The 18,968-nt window shown below is 38.7% G+C and overlaps 2 protein-coding genes across 12 annotated transcripts in view; one reads left to right on the forward strand and one right to left on the reverse strand.

The window, feature by feature from the left end:
• CNIH3 (cornichon family AMPA receptor auxiliary protein 3) overlaps nt 1-1,119 on the reverse strand; it is a 154,744-nt gene extending 153,625 nt beyond the window's left edge. For 7 of the 10 annotated variants that reach the window (XM_016165489.2, XM_036235413.1, XM_036235412.1 and 4 more), the window contains exon 1: nt 771-929. The gene's annotated coding sequence lies outside the window, so the exon portion shown is untranslated. Of the gene's footprint in view, nt 1-770; nt 930-1,010 lie in introns of those variants that run through there. The other 3 variants (XM_036235414.1, XM_036235416.1, XM_036235415.1) reach the window with 2 other exon arrangements.
• The window catches only part of WDR26 (WD repeat domain 26), a 39,201-nt gene continuing 21,313 nt past the window's right edge, over nt 1,081-18,968 (forward strand). The window contains exons 1-6 of one of the 2 annotated variants that reach the window (XM_016165458.2): nt 1,081-2,090; nt 3,966-4,065; nt 4,166-4,270; nt 9,895-10,031; nt 13,229-13,326; nt 14,389-14,545. In XM_016165458.2, coding sequence (XP_016020944.1) covers nt 1,696-2,090; nt 3,966-4,065; nt 4,166-4,270; nt 9,895-10,031; nt 13,229-13,326; nt 14,389-14,545 — 992 coding nt within the window. In that variant the 5' untranslated portion in view covers nt 1,081-1,695. The remainder of the gene's footprint in view (nt 2,091-3,965; nt 4,066-4,165; nt 4,271-9,894; nt 10,032-13,228; nt 13,327-14,388; nt 14,546-18,968) is intronic. The other variant, XM_016165457.2, reaches the window with a different exon arrangement.

The raw sequence follows: 18,968 nt of genomic DNA on the forward strand, positions 1-18,968 counted from the left end.
AATGTGTGTATATATCAGGTGTTTATGCTCCCAAACACATACATGACCGATTATGTGGGGTAATGTTGACCAATCACCATGATCAAGATTCAGCCCAGCTCCACATGTGCATAAATGGGTACGACACTGTGACTCAGAAGCCTCACTTTCCACCTAAAAATTGTAAGCCTGGACCTCAAGTGGAGTCTGAATCCTCATTAGGATGCATGTTTTGGAGGCAACTGCTTGATCTAAACTGGGCAGTGACTCAACAGTCAGCTGGAAGGGAGAAGGAAGTACAGGGCAAATGCTAAAAGAGGGGGGACACCCCCCTCAGCAAAGTCCCTCCCCTCCTCTACACAACCCGGTCTTTTCTTGTTTTTGCTTCTGGGACTTCTGGACCCCATCAGATGTTGCTCTTATCCGTCATTTCGCCTTCCCGGGGTGGAGCACTGATTCTCATTTGTTCATCATGTCGAAGCTCCCGCGATGGCCCCGGGGCCGACACAGTGTGTGCGGCACCTGGCTGTGGAAATTCGAGTTTTTTCCACAGCCAACCGAGGAGGCCGAGTCCCGGTTACCACGAAGCCGGGGGCCAGGGCCTACCCCCACCCAGCCCGGGGCCACGGCCTACCCCCACCCAGCGCCTCGAAGTTCTGCTCGCAGAACCTCGCCACCTGCTCGACCCCCACCTCCTGCCCGGGTGGAGGTCGCGCTGTCCCTCCGCACGTCGGACATTTCTAGGTCACATGAGTGTCCTCACACACACACACACACACGCACACACGCACCCTCGCGCACGCGAACGCGGCCATCCTGTGCACGCCTGGCCTCGGAGGGCGGTGACAAACTTACTCCTGGCGAGGCGGCCCGGCCGGGGCGCCGGGGAGAGGCCGGGCCCGGGCTCCGGGTCGGGTCGGGGCGGGCCGGGGTCAAGGTGGGTCCCCGGCGGCCCGCGGGCCTCCCGCCCCTCACGGCCCGGCCGCCCCCGGCGCACGTGCCGGGTGACAGGCCCCCTATAGGTTCCATACCTGCCACCGGAAGTGAGTGAGGAGGGCAGTATAGGCATTTCCTGTGACGCGAGCGCCTGGACTCCATTAGGCAGCAGCTGGGGGAAGAATCAACACACCAGGGAGCGGAGCGGAGCGGACCGAGGACAGAGGCGGCAGCTGCCTCCGCTGCCGCCCGCCGCCGCCGCCGCCACCGCCGGGGCTCAGCCGAGCGGCGGGCCCCGCGCCCCCGCAGCCGCCCCGCCGCGACCCCCGGGCCGCGCACCCGAGCTGCCTCCGGGAGGGGGGGGGGAAAGGGCCCGGATCCTCCTTCTCCCCCTCCTCCTCCTCTCCCTCCGCCCCCTCCTCACCCCGACCCCCGCCCCGGCCCCTCACCCCGACCCCCGCCCCGGCCCCCGCCTCGCCCCCCCGGCTTCCCACCACGGCCTCTCTCGGCGAGGAAACTCTGGCCTCCGCTTCCTCCTCCTCCGACTCGGACACCGGCGGAGCCTCCCCGCCCCCGCGGAAGAAACCCCGAGCCTCGGCGGCGGAGGGAGCAGGAGAGCCCGGGGCTTCGGCGGGCCGCGCAGGCCTCTCCCCTCCGTCCTCGTCGCCCTCCTCCTCCTCCGTGGTGGTGGTGCTGGGACTCCCCCCGGCTGCTGCCCCTCCCGCCGCCGCTGCCGCCCCCCACCGAAGTAGCGGCCACAGCCTGGTCAGCGGCAGCATCATGCAGGCCAACGGGGCAGGAGGAGGAGGAGGCGGCGGCGGCGGGGGCGGCGGGGGCCAGGGACAGACCCAGGAACTCGCCTGCCTGTCGGCGCAGAACGGGGAGTCGTCCCCCTCGTCGTCGTCCGCGGGGGACCTGGCCCACGCCAATGGGCTCCTGCCTTCCGCCCCCTCCGCCGCCAGCAACAATAGCAACAGCCTGAATGTCAATAACGGGGTCCCCGGCGGGGCCGCCGCCTCTGCCACCGTCGCAGCTGCCTCCGCCACCACCGCCGCCTCCTCTTCCTTGGCCACCCCAGAACTGGGCAGCAGCCTCAAGAAGAAGAAGCGGCTCTCCCAGTCGGATGAGGACGTCATTAGGCTAATAGGACAGCACTTGAATGGCTTAGGGCTCAAGTAAGTATCCTTTACAGGCAGCTGGTGTGGACAGACCGAGGGACGGGGGCTGCGGCGGCGGGGGGGGGGGGCTGCAAAGAGCAAGGAGAGAATGACTGCTGGGCACGCAGTGCCCAGGACAGAGGAGGACGCAGTTCGAACTGGCCTAACCGGCAGGAGGAGCTGACCTAAAGGGAAATAAGGGAAAATCAGTCCGTCTGACAAAATCGTGAGATGAGACCGGCGGGTCGGGGGGGTTGGGGAGTGGAAACCAAAAGATCTCCCCCTCCCCACACACCTTCAGAGCTTAATTGTCTGTCAATAAAGACAGATGCCGGAGTGTGTCTCTCTGTGTGTGTTGGGGGAGGGGTGGATTAGAGCTGGTGGAAATAATGAACCTTGGAGGATTTGTTTTTCAAGTATATCTCAGAGGCATCTTTGTGGGACACCTCCCCACCCCCAGCCATGACAGACAACTCAGGCAAACTACCAATCAGGGAAGACAATCACCTACAAGTGTTTATGGGAACTGAGGGGCTGGGATCGTTTGGAAGGAGGTGTTGGAATAAACCTGATGGGGATACTGAAGGAAGATACCATGTTGATGCCATTTAAAGGCCCTTACGTATATACAAGAGGCCTACTACTAACTCGGTCGAAATCCTGGTTTAATACCGAAATGATTGCCTCTAAAACAGGAACATCTGATCTGGTGAATCATTTATTTTCCAATACAGTTTAGGTGGCCTTGTGTACCTAAAATAGGGTGAAGTAGAACACGACCTTGGCCCCAAACCACCGTTTTGTGTACACACAAAGAAAAACTAAGGAGGTGGAAGGTGGGATTGATGGGAGTGCCATGGAGAAGCAGAACCAGGATCAGACTGAGGGGAAAAACATGGAACAGTCAGTTTGTCTAGCTTCACAGCATAGATTAAAAATAAGCGCCTAGGCTAGCCAATGTGTAGTTTGGGATTTACAGACTTGTCCTGGGGAGGGGGCAGGGGAGAGCACTTTTTTTTTTTTTTTTAAGTGGCATAAGTATTTTGATTCTCAGGCAGATGATTGCACTATTCAACTGAAAAATAAATGGGGCTGAATAAGAGCATTGAAACATAAACATATGTAAAACCGATAAAGGAAGATTCTTAAATATGAAAGATGGAAGAAACTGCATTTGATGAGTCTCTTAAGCGCTCAAAGAGAAATAGATCATAGGAAGATTTATTTCACTTTTTTTGCCTGAAGGAAAAGTGATTCGTAGGAAAACAGGTTTTGTAAATGCTAACAGAACATACTACTGAGACAAGAGAAGCAAGCTGACAGCAGCAGGAGGAAATAACTCGTGACCGTTTGGAACCTACACCATAGTAAATTTGCTATTTTTAGTATAGAGAGAAAGAGAATGATTTTTGATGCCGGATTTATTTTAATTTTAAAGACTGACCTAGTAGAATTTCTATGCAAACGTGATATCTGTATATAAGGCTCTTCCCTAACACAGGTCATCTCTATTACCTTGTATGGAGCTAACAATTTCTATCTTTCGAAATGGTTAGTGTGTAGATCCTGGTTTTTCATGTATTTTACCCGTTGGTTCCAACACGTTTTTAGAAATTCTATACTTCATTAAACTTCTGAGGCATTACATGGCAAAAGTAGAAAGAATTTATTTTGGTTCGATTTTCAAGAAGGTTTTTAACTTGAATGGATATAAATGAAGATGACAGTTTAAAATCAAGTTTGTTTAGTCAAGCACATTAAAGCTATTTTTTTTTTCCTTCATCATGAGGTTAGCTTAAAAACTTTTGCAACTGTTTTCATAAACATTAGTTTATTTGGAAGAGTAATCCCTAAAGTTGGTCAGGTCTTTTTTACACTGTATCTCTCCTGCAGCCAGACTGTTGATCTCCTCATGCAAGAGTCAGGATGTCGTTTAGAACATCCTTCTGCTACCAAATTCCGAAATCATGTCATGGAAGGAGACTGGGATAAGGTAAAGTAGGGCATATAGAGCTGTGTGACTGCTGCTAAAATTATATTTTTCATGTGCATTTTGTGACATTTCTGTTTTTCTCTTATACCAATTTTTGCAGGCAGAAAATGACCTGAATGAACTAAAGCCTTTAGTGCATTCTCCTCATGCTATTGTGGTAAGAGGCGCACTTGAAATCTCTCAAACGTTGTTGGGAATAATTGTGGTAAATACACTTTTGTTCTTAGTTTCACATTTATGCTTATTTTAGTAGGTTATTGATAACTCTAGGCTTCTACCTCTTATAAAATATAAGGCCTAAAAATAATTAAATTTCATATAATTAAATTTGTAAACTAGGATGAGTGTTTGTGATGTTTTAAAGTTTGAGTTTTGTATTTTTAAAGTCATGTTAATGTGTCAGTTGAACCTAACTCATAAGTTAAGCTTCTACAAACCTATTTTGAAAGATCATGGTGTCAGTGCTATTAATAGGAGTTTTATATTTACAGAATCAAGGATAAATTATACATTCATATTATTTTAAATATTGAATGCTGGTAAAAAATGTGTTTGGGTGTGTATATATCTGTATAGTCTTAAGTAGCTGATACTTTATTTGTTTTTTAATATTTGGGAATTATTAAGTCAAACTAATTCTATTGGTGTGCTCACCATTTTTCATTTTTGCATTCCAGTTGTGTGAATTGACAGTGTCAAAGTTTTTACGTATCTCTGGTAGAGGGTTTATATGTAAATTTGACCGATGGGCTCTGCTTACAGGCCTTATTTCCCCGACAAGATCAATTTAGTAGTTTACCCGTTAGGCTTTTTCATAAATCTTAGTGAATCTTTTATACTGATAGGCTTTAATTCTTCAGTAAATGTTGGTGAGGGAGAGGAGAGGATAAGTTTTTTTCCTAAGTGCTTGTGATTGGAAACCATGGAGAATCAGCTGCTGGCTACTTGTTTTAACTTCTAGCTGATTCATTTGTTGTCAAAAGCAGTTTCCTGTCTGGTGGGGGAGGGAAAGAGGGTGAATAGGAAGTGAAGTAGGGAAACCAGCTGTTTGTTAAATATTAGTATTTAATGAATGTTACCATTTGATTTTTTAATTGGGTCAAATATTAATCTTTCTGCCTTTGTCTATAAACCTAATAGTCTCCTGTTTTTGATTTTTGCTTTTTTTTTAAATCAATTTCAAAAGAGTTTTCAAATTCTTAATGTAATTTTATACAATAATATCGTAGAGAATGGACTTAAGGTGAATTAAAGGTACATACAAGCATGAACAAGTATGGATTCATTTAAATTAATGATCTAATATATTATCTTTAGAAAATATTTAAAATACTAAAACTTTTAATATTGAATCAGATGATTGATAATAAATTAACTCATGGATTAATCAACATCATAGTAAATTTCAAAACAATGAAAACAGAAATTAAAAAATAGCTGTATTCAAAAGGATTACAAATTTTCCACAGTCATTGTGTTTGGGTTAAAAAAAAAAAAACAAACCTCAATATATTTTAATTGAGCAGTTTTTCATAAGTTATTAGCTGTGACAAAATGGAAGGTGACCCTAAAATAAAGACAGTTAAATAGCCCAAATAAGAATTGGGGTTCTTTTCCCTTTGGACAAATTAGCATTGCTTGTATGGTGACAGTAAAGATGGTGGACTGTTTTAACATACAGGAGTGATTTCTTGGAGGGCTGTTTTCCTTTTTTAAGCTTCACCCAAATTATATCTGTGATTTAGTAGTAAAAATTTGAATAGGTTCAGTTCCTTTTTTTTTTTTTTTTTTTAATTTGCTTATAGTAATTTGAGACTTCTGTATTGGATTTAGATTATGACTATATCTCATTAGAAAGCTTCATTAGAAGCAACGTGTAAACTGAAGAAAGGAAGTTGTAGATAATAAGGAGGAATCCTTTCTTTTTACAGCCTGTTCAGTCTATAGAACATTCTAGGATCTAATAAAAGATGAAGATTAAATCTCTGGCTGAGCCTCACGCCATCAAACTGTTTAGGTATTTATACAAAGAAAGGGGTTCAAATTTTATCTCACTTTAAGCATTGATGAATCAATTGCTTTTAGAGATTCAGTTCAGCATTTTTTTACCTTTCTAATTGTGTTTAGATTTACTCCTCTCCCCCACTACATTTCTAGAGGATAATCTAATGTAAGCATAAATTTGTAACAGTACCTTAGAAGACAACTATTTGTGTTTTTTTAACATAATTATTTTAATTGTATACCCAGACACATTTGACGGCTTTGTCTAGACTAAAATTGTATTTAACTTTTTAAACCTGAATGTTTTTATTGACCCAATCCACTCTTCCCCTGCTCTAGCCTCCCCCATACCCCCCATTTAAAAAAATGGTTTCCAGTCAAATGATACCAGAAATAGCAAAATTTGCTCTGGATTTTCTGGAAGCCAAGCTTGTGAATCAACATTTTTTAGCCTGGGTTCAGTTATGCTTAGCCCTGTCTGGGGAATTGGGGTGGGTATTGAGATCAGCAGTATTGCAAACTTTTATATGTCTAAAAATGTTTGATTATTTTTTAATATAAGAGAAATATACTTGAGTATTCAAATATTAACTTGATATACAAAAAATAACTAATATATTTTAAAGTCCAGTAGAGAGGAGTTTTGAGAGCCACGTTTTAAATATTTCATTTCTCCTTTTCTCTGAGTCATGATTTAATTGATATAATTTGGTTATCTTATTCCAAAGTTAGTCAGAACCACTACTGAGTTAGCTAGACGGTTGTTGATAACCAGACTTCCTGTGCATCGTAACTTCTGAGTTTTTTTTTTCCACACTGAGTTCAATGTAATTATGTGGGAAGAAAGGATAAAGTAATCCAAAGATTGGGTAGGATGGGGGGCAACAGCTGGATTTACCATGCAAAACTATCTTTCAAGCTATCCTAGTCACTTACCAATTTCAAGTTTCTATTAGATAGTAAAAGAGAGAAAGAAACACTGCTATGCCTGAAAATGCTACAAAATTATCAGAGACCGGAAATAATCTAAAAACTTAGGAGCTGGGGAAAGATAATTTATTTTCTCTTCTTTTTTTTTCTTTTTGTATTTAAGAAGCTCATGGTCTTTAAAAAAAAATGTTAGTAAAGCCCTGTCCCCACGTCAGCAAACTTCAATTTTGCCTGATTTTAAAATATTTTTTTTAATAATTAATAACATTTTTTAACCCCCCAAAAGATATTTATTTTCTTGAAGCCATATTTGCATTTTTGTGTCTTAAATTTTGGGAACTAAAATAGTTTACTCTCCATCCTTATCATGTACATCAAATTCTTGAACGGATTTTAAGGAGACTGCAATTTTCTCTCAAATCTCTAGTTGTGCTTGGCCAGCAGCATGTCAGCTGCCATGTATACCACCAAGATTTGATATCCGTTAGAGGATAGTCTTTGTCTTAATCTGGATAAAATGACTCATAGAGAAATGTTCTTGCACTGCTTGTAGAGCATTCCCTGTATACAGGAAAACGTGTTTATATTGGCTTCTCTCAGAGTTTTGCTCTGCCTCCCTCTTCTGTCCTGCCCTGCCTCTGTCCCGTGGAAAGAGAATAACATGTTCTAGCAGGATCTTGGTGGGAAAATAAGGGGGAAATAGCACTTGGGACACTGTCCCTACACACATTGGAATGGGGGGGGGGGGTGTTGCATAGGACCTAATGATTGACACCCAGTAAGTAAATGAAGGAAGATTTGCCCTGAATTAAAAAACAACCACCAAAAGAAAAAAGAAAAGAAAAGCCAATTTTCTCCAGATTCCCAATTGCTAAGGAAATTTAGTGAAAAAAAATGAAATGCACATTCTGGCCAGTTCTATGTGGCATTTAAATGAAAAAGTTCTGCAACTAAATATGATTCTCAGTTTTGAATCAAAAACATTATGTGAAATGAAACTTTTAACAGTTTATGGATAAATGGAAATACATGAACTCTTCATTTCAAAAAGAGTTGAAGTTTTTTTCAGAAGATAAAATGGTGAGAATATCCAGAATTAACTTCAAATATAAAATCCTTTGATTTTTAGATTGTTTTGTTTTATTTAGTCTTTTGTTTTTGGTTTTTGTCACCTGATAGACTTCAATGTACTTTTTTATTTGACATATAAAAATAAAGTTACATGTACAGCAGCATACTTTTTAGGGCATCTTGGTAACTAATCTATTTTTGAAACATTCATTTAGTCAGTCTAACTTAATGTGTAAAATTTGGTAAGTGTAATTTTTCTGGAGTTATAGGAGCTTATCTCATAGTATGAAATTTTTTTTATCCTTTAGCTATAGTTTTAAGATGAGATTTTTACCAGACATAAGCAATGAATCTTAACAAAGATGCATGTAAATGTATGCCTAATATATGTGAGAGGGTTCATTTTGGTTCATTTTCCCTAGAAATCATTTTTATAAGCTTACGAGTTATATCTTCTAAATACTCCCCAATAGAAAACTTCATATAGCAGTTAATTATTCTCTTTAATTCTGTAAACAGATGATAATTTCTCCACATCATTTTTTTTGAGAGCAGTATATTTACTTTATTTTTAAAGTATGCATTAACTATTTTTTAAAGTAAGTAGATTTGAGATTTTTCCCACTATGTTTCTTGGAGTGTCTAAACATGACTAATATTTTATGTCTACTAACTCTTCTACCTCCATCAGTTGACTTGCTCAAACACCACAAGTAGCAAATGTGATGAAAGAGTGCCCCCCAAGCAGTGGTCCTTAATTAGGCTTAAGGTTTAAGAGAAATTCCAAGCTTGATATTCGTATATATATCTTTTCTCTAGCAAAAGCTGCTATGATTATGATGATCACTTTCAAGTGAAAAGTAAAGTAATAAGAGTAACGAAACATTAAAAATATTAAAACCAAACACATTTTAGAAAAAAAACTAAATGTAAAAGTGCTTCACAGTAAGCTGGAAATGATTTATCCTTTGTGGGGGGAAGAGCTGACGATAATTGTGCTTCACAGTTTAAATGCACCCATTCACAAACACAAACATGGAGTCTTTTAAAGGCCGTTGAGTTTTACCTATTGTAGGCATCCCTTTATTCCCCCCTAGAGAGTGAGTCCATCAGGCTTAGGCTTGTCTGCTTTAGTACAGGACACACAGCTTTGTGCCTCAACCTGTAGTCCATTTCCTGAACAGCTCTTCTTACTTTTTTTTTCTTTAGAATTTTATAAAGAGTTCATTTGAACCAAAAATGATAGCGTGTGTATGCCAGGAAGCAAACTCTCATCTTATTTTCGATGGGCCAGAATCTGACACTCAAAACATCTCGGGGCTCTAGTTCTGCTTTCTGGTCCACTTAGTCTTTCACATTGTGGCTTTTAAGTAATTCCTCCATTAACTGGATTTTCTGCAATCTTTTTCAAAACCTGTTGCATAAAACCCCCTAGTGCCTTATTATAAAAGTCAGGCTTTTTTTAAAAAGTAAATCTATGATCTACTTGGAATAGTTTTAAATTTTCATACAAGAAATAAAATTCTAGGTGAATGTTTTGAGGACAGAATTCAATTGGTCCCTGTTTTGATGCCTTATCATTAATGATCTTACATAATTTGAAATTGTTTAAAACAGTTTTATTAAAACATGGAATTGAGCAAAGTTGTATTTAATCTACGGCAATTCTATTAAATCAAATAATTTTGAGTCATATTAAAGCTTTATAAAAAGTTATTGTTGAAGGGCATAGTAGAATGGTTTCTACTGTTCTGTTTAGGCACAAACATTTTCTGAATCTTCCATCAACCTTTTTCCCCTGACTGCTGCTTTCTGTCATGTCAGAGGATGAAGTTTTTGCTGCTGCAGCAGAAGTACCTGGAATACCTGGAGGATGGCAAGGTCCTGGAGGCACTTCAGGTTCTACGCTGTGAATTGACGCCACTGAAATACAATACTGAGCGCATTCATGTTCTTAGTGGGTAAGGAAGCAATTTCTTAGACTCCAGGCTGATGGCAGAGTTGTTATTTTTATCCAGGTTTCTATTCCAGTTCTGTTTATTTAACATTTTCCTAAGATCTGAATATTGCTAAATTCTTAGATAATATTTGTCTGGATAAACACACATATATGTGTACAAACTTTTTTTGTCATTCTAGGAAGCTTTTAAATTCAGAATAGAGAGGTATTTAGATGGGCGAAAGGAAGAATTATATTGACAATAAAAGGCCATCTCATAATCTTTTCTGAAAACCCTGTGCCAGAAAACCCTGAGGCAAAATCTTCTATAAAAACAATAAGCAATGAAGTGTTCAGTATTGATGCATACAAACTTCTTTTTTATGTATACTTATGTACCGGGTTCTTGCTAAGCATTTCATATACACGCTCATTTTATTTGCATGTTAATCCTTTAAAAGTCTTAGTGCCAAAAGGCTTGGTTCTGGACCTCCCTTCTATTCTGTCTACACACTCTTCCTAGGTAATCTCATTCTGTATCATGCCTTCATGTACCATCTTTGTGCCAGTGGCTCTTAAATGTACCCTCTCATCCGAACTCTCAATGTGTATGTCTAATAGCCAACTTGACATTCTCCATTTGGATATCTAATCCGGTGCCTCATAGTTATATTTTCAAAATAAAATTCTTGATTCCAGTTACCTCTCCACCCACGCCACCACCACAAACCTGTTCCTCCTCTAGTTTTGCTCATCTCAGTAAATGGAAGGACCTTTTACCCGCTGTTCAGACAAAAAACTTAAGCCTCATCCTTGCATTTTTAAGTCTTTTAACTTTGACATGTATTGGCCTAACTCCAAAACATCCCAGATTTGTTCATTTCTCTCCGTCTCCATGATTTTTACCCTAGTTAAGCCATAAACACCTCTCCTCTTAACAAAGCACGTTTCACACAGCCACAGAAATATATAAGTAAACCATGTATTAGCTGCTTCTCTCCCTTTTCTTAAAACTTTCTGCTGGCTTTCCAGCACACTCAAAATCCAAAGTCTCTGCTCCAGCCCACAAGAGCCCCGATCCTTTCCCTTATTCATTACTCTCTAGCGACAGTAATGTTAAGGCATTTGTACTGCCTGTCTCTTTTATCTTAAACTCTTTTTCCCTAAGCTGGCTACTAGTTGCTCGGGTCACAGCCCAAATGTCCTTTTCTGAGACCACCCAACAGGCATTCTCTGTCACATCACTTCGTTTTTAACTTTTTTTCTTTATAGCATTTTTCACTGTGATAAGGCCCAGCATCTAGAATAGTATCCCACACAATGAGTTTTCAGATACAAAAAGGTAGACCCAAAAAGATATAGGGTTCATATTAGGGTTTTTGCAGATAAGGAAACTGAGCCTCAGAGCAGAGGAGTGAAGTAAGCAGTCAAAGATAGAGTTAATAAATCAGGGAGCTAAGATTCAAGTCATTGGTCTTTACGCACCACTACATCTTGAAATAGCAAATTCTGCTGGATATCTTAATTTCGTACCTGACAAATTACCTTGTTCTGGTTACCTCTTACATAGGTGTCTGATTTCTGTGTCACCTAAGTATCATTCACATGATGAATATTTTTTTCTGCTCTGGTAACAGCATATATAATATAATCATGTAGTTTTTATCCTGAAACGAACTTCATCAAGTTTATCCCTTGAATATTTCACATAAGGAAGTAGTCCCGAGATGACAGGATGCAGAGTTGGCATCAGAACCTAGGGTTTCTTTCTCAGTCCAGTGTTTTCAGTCCTACCATATGACTTGCCATAAACAGATTCATTTAAAACGTTAAGGTATAATGTATATTTTCAAAAGGGCACAGAAGCACTTGTAGGTGACATTTGCAAAATTTAAAAGTAAACAATTTTCCATAAAATTTTTGATAAATTTAGCTCCCAAAGTTATATTAGAAACCAAATTTTTGCAATATCCAGCATATAAGGTGTTTTAAATCTTAATTACTCATTCTATTGGTGGGGGGGAAGTAACTCTCATCAGCTAAGACACTATACTAAATAGCAGGAGAGCAAGTAGTTCTGTTAAGTAAAAGGCAGTTGTTTAGATGCTAAATGCAATATGCTGTATGCAATTAAGAAAAGGGAGGAGGTGGTACTCAGGTTAACCGAGCGGTTTCTGATACTTACATGATCATTTATTAAGCTCTATGTGTATATCAGGTAGTAGACCAAGTAGTTAATATACTCCATCTTATTTAAACCTCACTATGCTGTTTACTACCCTTTTTACAAGTGAGAAGAACAGATTTGTCTGAGAACAGAGTACCAGACAAAATAGCAGGAGAGTTACTTGCCAGGTCTAATCTCCATGTTTGAATAATGCCTTCACTTCTTTTACTTTTAAAGCCCGTTCTTCTGAGAAGAGCCAGAACCAGGTCAGGGTCACACTTCCAGCAGGGGGCCCTCATGTATTCTCCAGAACCCATGAACTTTAGCGTTTATGCCTCCTTCGGCACATATAGTGAGTAATAAAACAGTTCCCAAATTTTCTGCTTTGGGATCGCAATACCTTTCACAGGATGACACAAGGATGGTTATCCATTATACCATTTCTTGAGTGACGTTAATGATAAACTCTTAAAGGTATGTTGTTTTTGTTTAATTAACTTAGTATAAATATCTTTGAAGGTTTTTTTTGAGTTTTGTTTTATTATTGAGAAGCAGTTTAGTTAGCTTAGTGGTTAAGAGCAGGTTCTGCAGCTGGAATGCCTGGGTTCATATTCCTACTTTTCTCTTAACTTAACCCTAAGCTAGTTACTTAAGCTTTCTGTGCCTTGGTTTCCTCATTTATAAAACTAGGATAATAGTGCATACTTTATACAGGATTGTTAGGAACATTAATTGAAGTAATAGATGTTGACAGCTTAGAACAGCCTGACAATAAGAGCTACATATAGATACTGATATATAACAATGAATATAAGAATATATTTTACTAATAGATAACATATATAATAATATATATTTAGTTATTTCTATTATATTTTAGTAATTATATCCAGGGTACCATGTTGTATTAATGAATTGGGTCTACTTTAGAAATTTTTTCTTGATGTATCTTAGTAAGAACTAGATATCCCAAATATAATCAGCAGTTTTTAATTATGTTTAATCCAGAGAAAAGGGTTTGATATTTGGTTCTTTCTCTGTCATGTTTATAGGTATCTGATGTGTAGCCATGCAGAAGACCTGCGTGCAAAAGCAGAATGGGAAGGCAAAGGGACAGCTTCCCGATCCAAACTATTGGACAAACTTCAGAGTAAGAGTCTTAATTTTTGGTGTTTCTATGTTTTCTCTTAGATCAGACATTAGGAAGCAGTTAGGAAGACTTGTGTCTAGGCATACTCTTACTGAGTAGGTATTTAGAGGAGGAGACAGGGAAGATATCAAGAGACCCTTTAAACCAGAGCTTTCAGACTCTGCCATGGAGTCTTGAGAAACTAACCTCGGAAGTCAGTGGCAGGGTGCTGGTCCCAGAGCATTTCTCCTTCTATTTGTTTTATGTAGTGATACTACCCTTAACATTTTGCTTGGGTTGAAAGTGCTTTGGTTAGAGGGAAAATATGTAAACCACAGCTTTAAACCAAGAGTGTTTTAAATATTTTGTTGATTTCAGTAGTAAGGCCCAAATTTCTTACTCTTCCCCCAACTATGTTCTATAAGTTCCAAGTTAGAGGAGGGGTTTTATTTTTGCCTCATCTTTTTTATTAAAAGATTGTCCTTTTTTCCCCTCTGATTAAATCATCTGTATATATTTCATGTTTTCATGTTGAGGTGGGAAGGGAGATCCTAACAATCAGAAAACCATGTGTTTGGGGGAGGGATAAGGCATTAAAAAAACAGAATAGATCGGTATCAATATCAAAACATATTATTCCTTGAATTTTTCACAGTATCTTTGGCATTAGAAGCAATTTGGTGGGGCCTGGAATTTAACTTTTATCAGCCTTTTGGCTTGCTCTTTGTTAAATGGAGATTTTTCTTATACTTTTAGTGATGCGTAATTTCCCTTTTTTACACAGTCATTTTTAGATTTTATTGTCACTGCTTTTTATTTATTTTTTTATTTGTTTTTGTTTGTTAAAAAGTTCACATACAAATTAAAGCCCTCCTGTTCAAGTACGTTCCATTTTAGTGGCAACAGATATTCTTAAAGCTCACGCGTTATATCACCCAGACTGCTTGCTCTACGTAAGGGGCACAGTGTTATTAGGCTAGGGCACATGCAGCAGAAGATGAGCAAATGTCTTTTAAATAAAAGTTTATACTGTTTTGTTTTTTATTTTAATTTTTCTTTTTTACAAACTATCTTCTATTAAAGCGTATTTACCGCCGTCAGTGATGCTCCCCCCACGGCGTTTACAGACTCTCCTGCGGCAGGCGGTGGAGCTCCAGAGAGATCGGTGCCTCTATCACAACACCAAACTTGATAATAACCTGGATTCTGTGTCTCTCCTTATAGACCATGTTTGCAGTAGGTAAGAGGACAACTTCCTAAATTCTGAAGTAGGCTGACATTTTACAGGCTCGGTATGGACTTTATTAAAATGGTTTCTTTGAGTTTTATCCTGTGGCTATAAAACAATTCATGTCTGATTTAGCATTTGTTCACAACTAAAGCTAGGACTATTGAAGTTGAAAATTAAGAGAAATTTATGTATGTTTATGTAGTAAACCACACCATGAGAACTGAAACTGGAAAACCTATTTTTCCTTTTCTTGTCTATGGGTTTGGTTGGTCATTTTCTGTATCTGGTCATTTTTTTAAGGTCTTGTACATGATATTGTGCAGGAATGCTAGTGACCCAAGTGTTTGCTGTCTTTGGATGCCAGAGATCACTTCAGTGACTCTTTTCTGGACATTATATCTATTTTAACTATGGCCTAGGTAATTTTCTGCTCATAAAGATCATGGAAATATTTTTTTCCTAATGACAGTTCTGCTTTTCAGTAGGAGATGGCCTCTAACTAAAAGTGGTTGGAATAACAGGTATTAACTTTCTGGTTTGGATTTCGTTATTATACTTAACCCATGCACACAATTTAACTTGTAAGAAGTCAGGCTTCATTTTGATGTTAGGAATATTTCGAGTAAAATGTCCGTACTATTTTCATAATCTCCAAAATTATAGCAGAGCTTTCATTTATATGACACTGAAAAACAAATTGTGAAATCTTTCGAACTCCAGTAAGGAAATGATTTGGATCTGGTGAACCAAATAAGAACAGCTGCTGTACATGTGGTCAGTTTCTTTTGCCAGACATCATTGAAGAACTACTGAAAAGAGCATGAACAGGAAAGAAAAAAGTATATAAGTCTGAGGGTGTAAAATGAGTAAAAGTGATGGGCAAATATACCTGGGACAAATTACAACATCTAGATGAAAACTATTTTAAAAGAATAATGTTAAAACTTATGTGGCATATCTTTCATAGTTTTACATTTTCAAGTAAATTATTCAGCATCTAAGAGAAAGAGAAAGATGTTTCAATTCCTGCAGACTCTAATTTTGCAGTTCCAATTATTTTTTTTTGAAAAATAATATATGGTAGGCACTCTGGAAAGAGTATATTTTTAGAAATTATATTTGGACTCTGCTCCTAAAAAAAAAAAAAGAGGAACTTCTTAATAACCATCAAAATTATATATGCGCTGTGATTTAAGATAATTTTTTAGGTGTGCATAAACTATTTTCATATGTAGTTGAGTTATTTCACACTCCCCAATTTCCATAAAAAATAATAATTGAGCTATTGGCCTTAAATTACAAGTGTTATTTATCTTCAAGTATTGGGTAATTATTTGGTGCCTGTCTTAAATGTTCTAAGAGAAAGTGATTGGAGATCCTTTTCCTTTATCCCTTTGTGCTCTTTAACATTGTTCTTTGACTTGCTTATGAGAATTTTTAAGTCTTTTCATTTGAATTGAATAGAGATAGGAGGAAGTAATAGAATAAAGTGTATATGGTTTCATATTTCTTAGCTTCTCTAGGGAATTTAAGACTAGTGTGAAAATTAAGGCAGTTGTGAACTGAAATCTTTCTTTTTTTGGTTCTTAAAGTTGTTGCTGGTGGAATACACTGGGAGGTGTATTTATGGTAGGCTGTGATTCAGGAGGTGTCAGTAGGTTAAGAGCTTGCCTTCTCGTGTGGAAACTAAAATCTATGAGAATGTGACCTACATTTTTTTTAAGTGTTTTAACTCGTATACCAGTATCTTTGATAGTAAATGATGGAAAATATGTAGACCGACTTTTCCCAACCTCTCAGATCAGGAATCAGGCTCCTGTAAACCTGTGCAGAAAGCACCTGGTTTTCACATGAGATGATAGAGTTCTCACTCTTCAGATAACCGTCAATGGGAAGGTCTTCTCTATAACAGTTTAAAAGCATCTTCGACTTGATGTTCCTCCTAGTTATCACCCCTTCCACCTCTGCTCTAGAGCCAACTTCTTAAGAGTTGCCTACCGTCCTGCGCATTCACAGTTCCCACATCCTTCCTTCTTCGCTCTTTGGACCTCCGAGTGTTGGGGCTTGTGCCGCCAGCATGACCCCAGGACCATTACGGGTGCTGGTGAGGAACGGCGTCTTTACGAAATCCAGTGGCCGCTCTCCAGCCTGTATCTTGACCTTTCTATGTGGCAGTTGACTCCTTTGCCTTGAAATTTTTCCTTTGAGTTCTAAAACATTCCCGACTCTTGGCTTTACTCCCGGCTGCACTGGCTCCTGCTCTTTGCCTATCCCTTTAATAAGTGTGTGTTCCAGATTTATGTTTCTTTTTTTCATCCTTTTCTCTTCCTTTAGGTTATACTTCCGTGGTTCTAATGCCTCCTAGGTCTGGGCTAGAGCTGCAGAATTTATCTCCTAAGCCTTAGACCTTAATACAACAATGAGGGTTTGTTCAAGTACCTTAAATGCAACATGTCAAAATAGAACTTCCTTCTCCTTTCTCCTCTTCCTGCAAAGTCGGCTTTTCCTCTTGAACTCGCTGTCTCAATGAAAGGCTACTATCTATCCACCCAGTTTCTCCAGGCCAGAAAACCAGGAGTCAGCCTTGACTTAGCACTCTCAAGGCAGATTTTAAAGACACTAAGGGGGGGGAGATGTCAAGCATTAACTCAGTAGATAAGTGTTTAGAGTGAGTTCTCTTTATTGCTGAACTGGGAAAATAGAACCTGAATTTGATTTAATTCCTAGTATTTCGCACTCATCTAGAGGTCTTCAAAAGAAAAGTTGGTATTGTTTGTCTGCTTTACTCACTTTTAGAAACTAAATTTTAGCATCGAACCTAGAAGACTGTCTTCAGAAGTTAAATCTTAGCATTGAAATTAAATACCAGCTTTTCCCTCTTCTCTCTGGAGAATGGAGAATTAATTATGCTTAAGTGAACTATAATTTTTTTTTAAATCCTGATCAGCCCTGAAGAGTTTTCCTTAGGTTGTATGTAATGTCTATTTTTCAATGTTAATATATACATATTTTTGGTTAAATTTGACCAGCAAGGAACAGGGATTTTTTCTTTAATGATTTTTGTGGAGTTTTTTCCAACAGCAGCCAATGGAAGAATGTTTCCACAGGTAGCTTTGTGAATATTAGTTTTTTAGGAAAGGATTATTACAAAATATTTTAGAGACTTAAAATATTAAGATTCAGTTTGATTCAAATGATTAAAATGCAACATTTTATTTAGTTTTATTTGGGAAGCTAATGATATTTTTAACACTATCTTAAGTTTTAAATAAGTTGAAAAACAAAGACAAGTAAACTGTCACTTGTATACATCTAGAATTAGGCTTTTAATAAACTGTGGACTGTTAGTCTTTTTTAAAGGTTATTTACATAATGATTAAATGACAATTTAAATACTTTTAGTGACATTCAGATACAACCGATTATCTATAGATTGGATGGTTTATGTCCTATAATTTTGATTATGAATCAGTCCTTTTTGAAGGACATTTGCTATTCTGATTTTAGATGTATCTTTCATGATTAGCTATAGCTATAAAATGTTCCTCACTGAATAAGTGGCATCACTATTGATTATTACCCATAGGATGGGAGAAAACCATTTTTGATATGGAAAGTACTTATTTGATTGGAATTTTATTCAACAGTGTCTTAAAATATTATTCAAAAATGACACTTGGAAAGAAAACTGGCCTTGGGGCCAGCCATAGGTTTAAACCCTAGTTCAAATATTATCAGTTTATATCTGGTAAGTTATTTGCCCTTTTTGAGCCTTATGAAAATGGGGATGTAACTTCTCTTGCAGAATAGTTTTGAGAATTAGCAGTACTGTATATTAAGCGAGTAGCACAGTGCTTGGCATCTAGTAAGAGCTTCATAAACGTTAACTGGTATTGATTATGTTTCAGTTCAGATATAGAATAATAGTTTAATATTAAAGTAATTTATAGTTAGAGGATCTGAAAGTTTAAAGTAGCTTCCAAATAGCGACTGCCGAGGTCGGTTGATTGCCATGTGTGCCAGGTAAAGAATGTTAATTTATTTTTGAAGATGTGCTACTTGTCAGGCTAGTGAATTGACAACATTTATATTTTAAATTATTGATTAGGTCAGGAAAAAAATAGGGAAGACCATTTGCAAAATAGACCTAAAATGTTTATCCATTAAAGTGCTATACTATCCAAACAGTAGCCACTAATTACGTGACCATTTAAATTTAAATGTAAAGTAATTCAAAGTAAAGTTAAATTTAAAAATCAAGTCCCTCAGGTGTACCAGCCACATATTAAATACTCAATTGCTATAGCCATGTGTGGCTAGGACCACCAAATTGGGTAGTGCAGGTATATAACATCTCATTATCACAGAAAGCTCTGTTAGGCGGTACTGATGTAGAAATTGGAAAAGGAGGGAATGTTTTTTATAAAAGTTA

The sequence above is a fragment of the Rousettus aegyptiacus genome, unplaced genomic scaffold (genome assembly GCF_014176215.1).
Source record: "Rousettus aegyptiacus isolate mRouAeg1 unplaced genomic scaffold, mRouAeg1.p scaffold_m13_p_18, whole genome shotgun sequence".
NCBI classification, from domain to species: domain Eukaryota; kingdom Metazoa; phylum Chordata; class Mammalia; order Chiroptera; family Pteropodidae; genus Rousettus; species Rousettus aegyptiacus.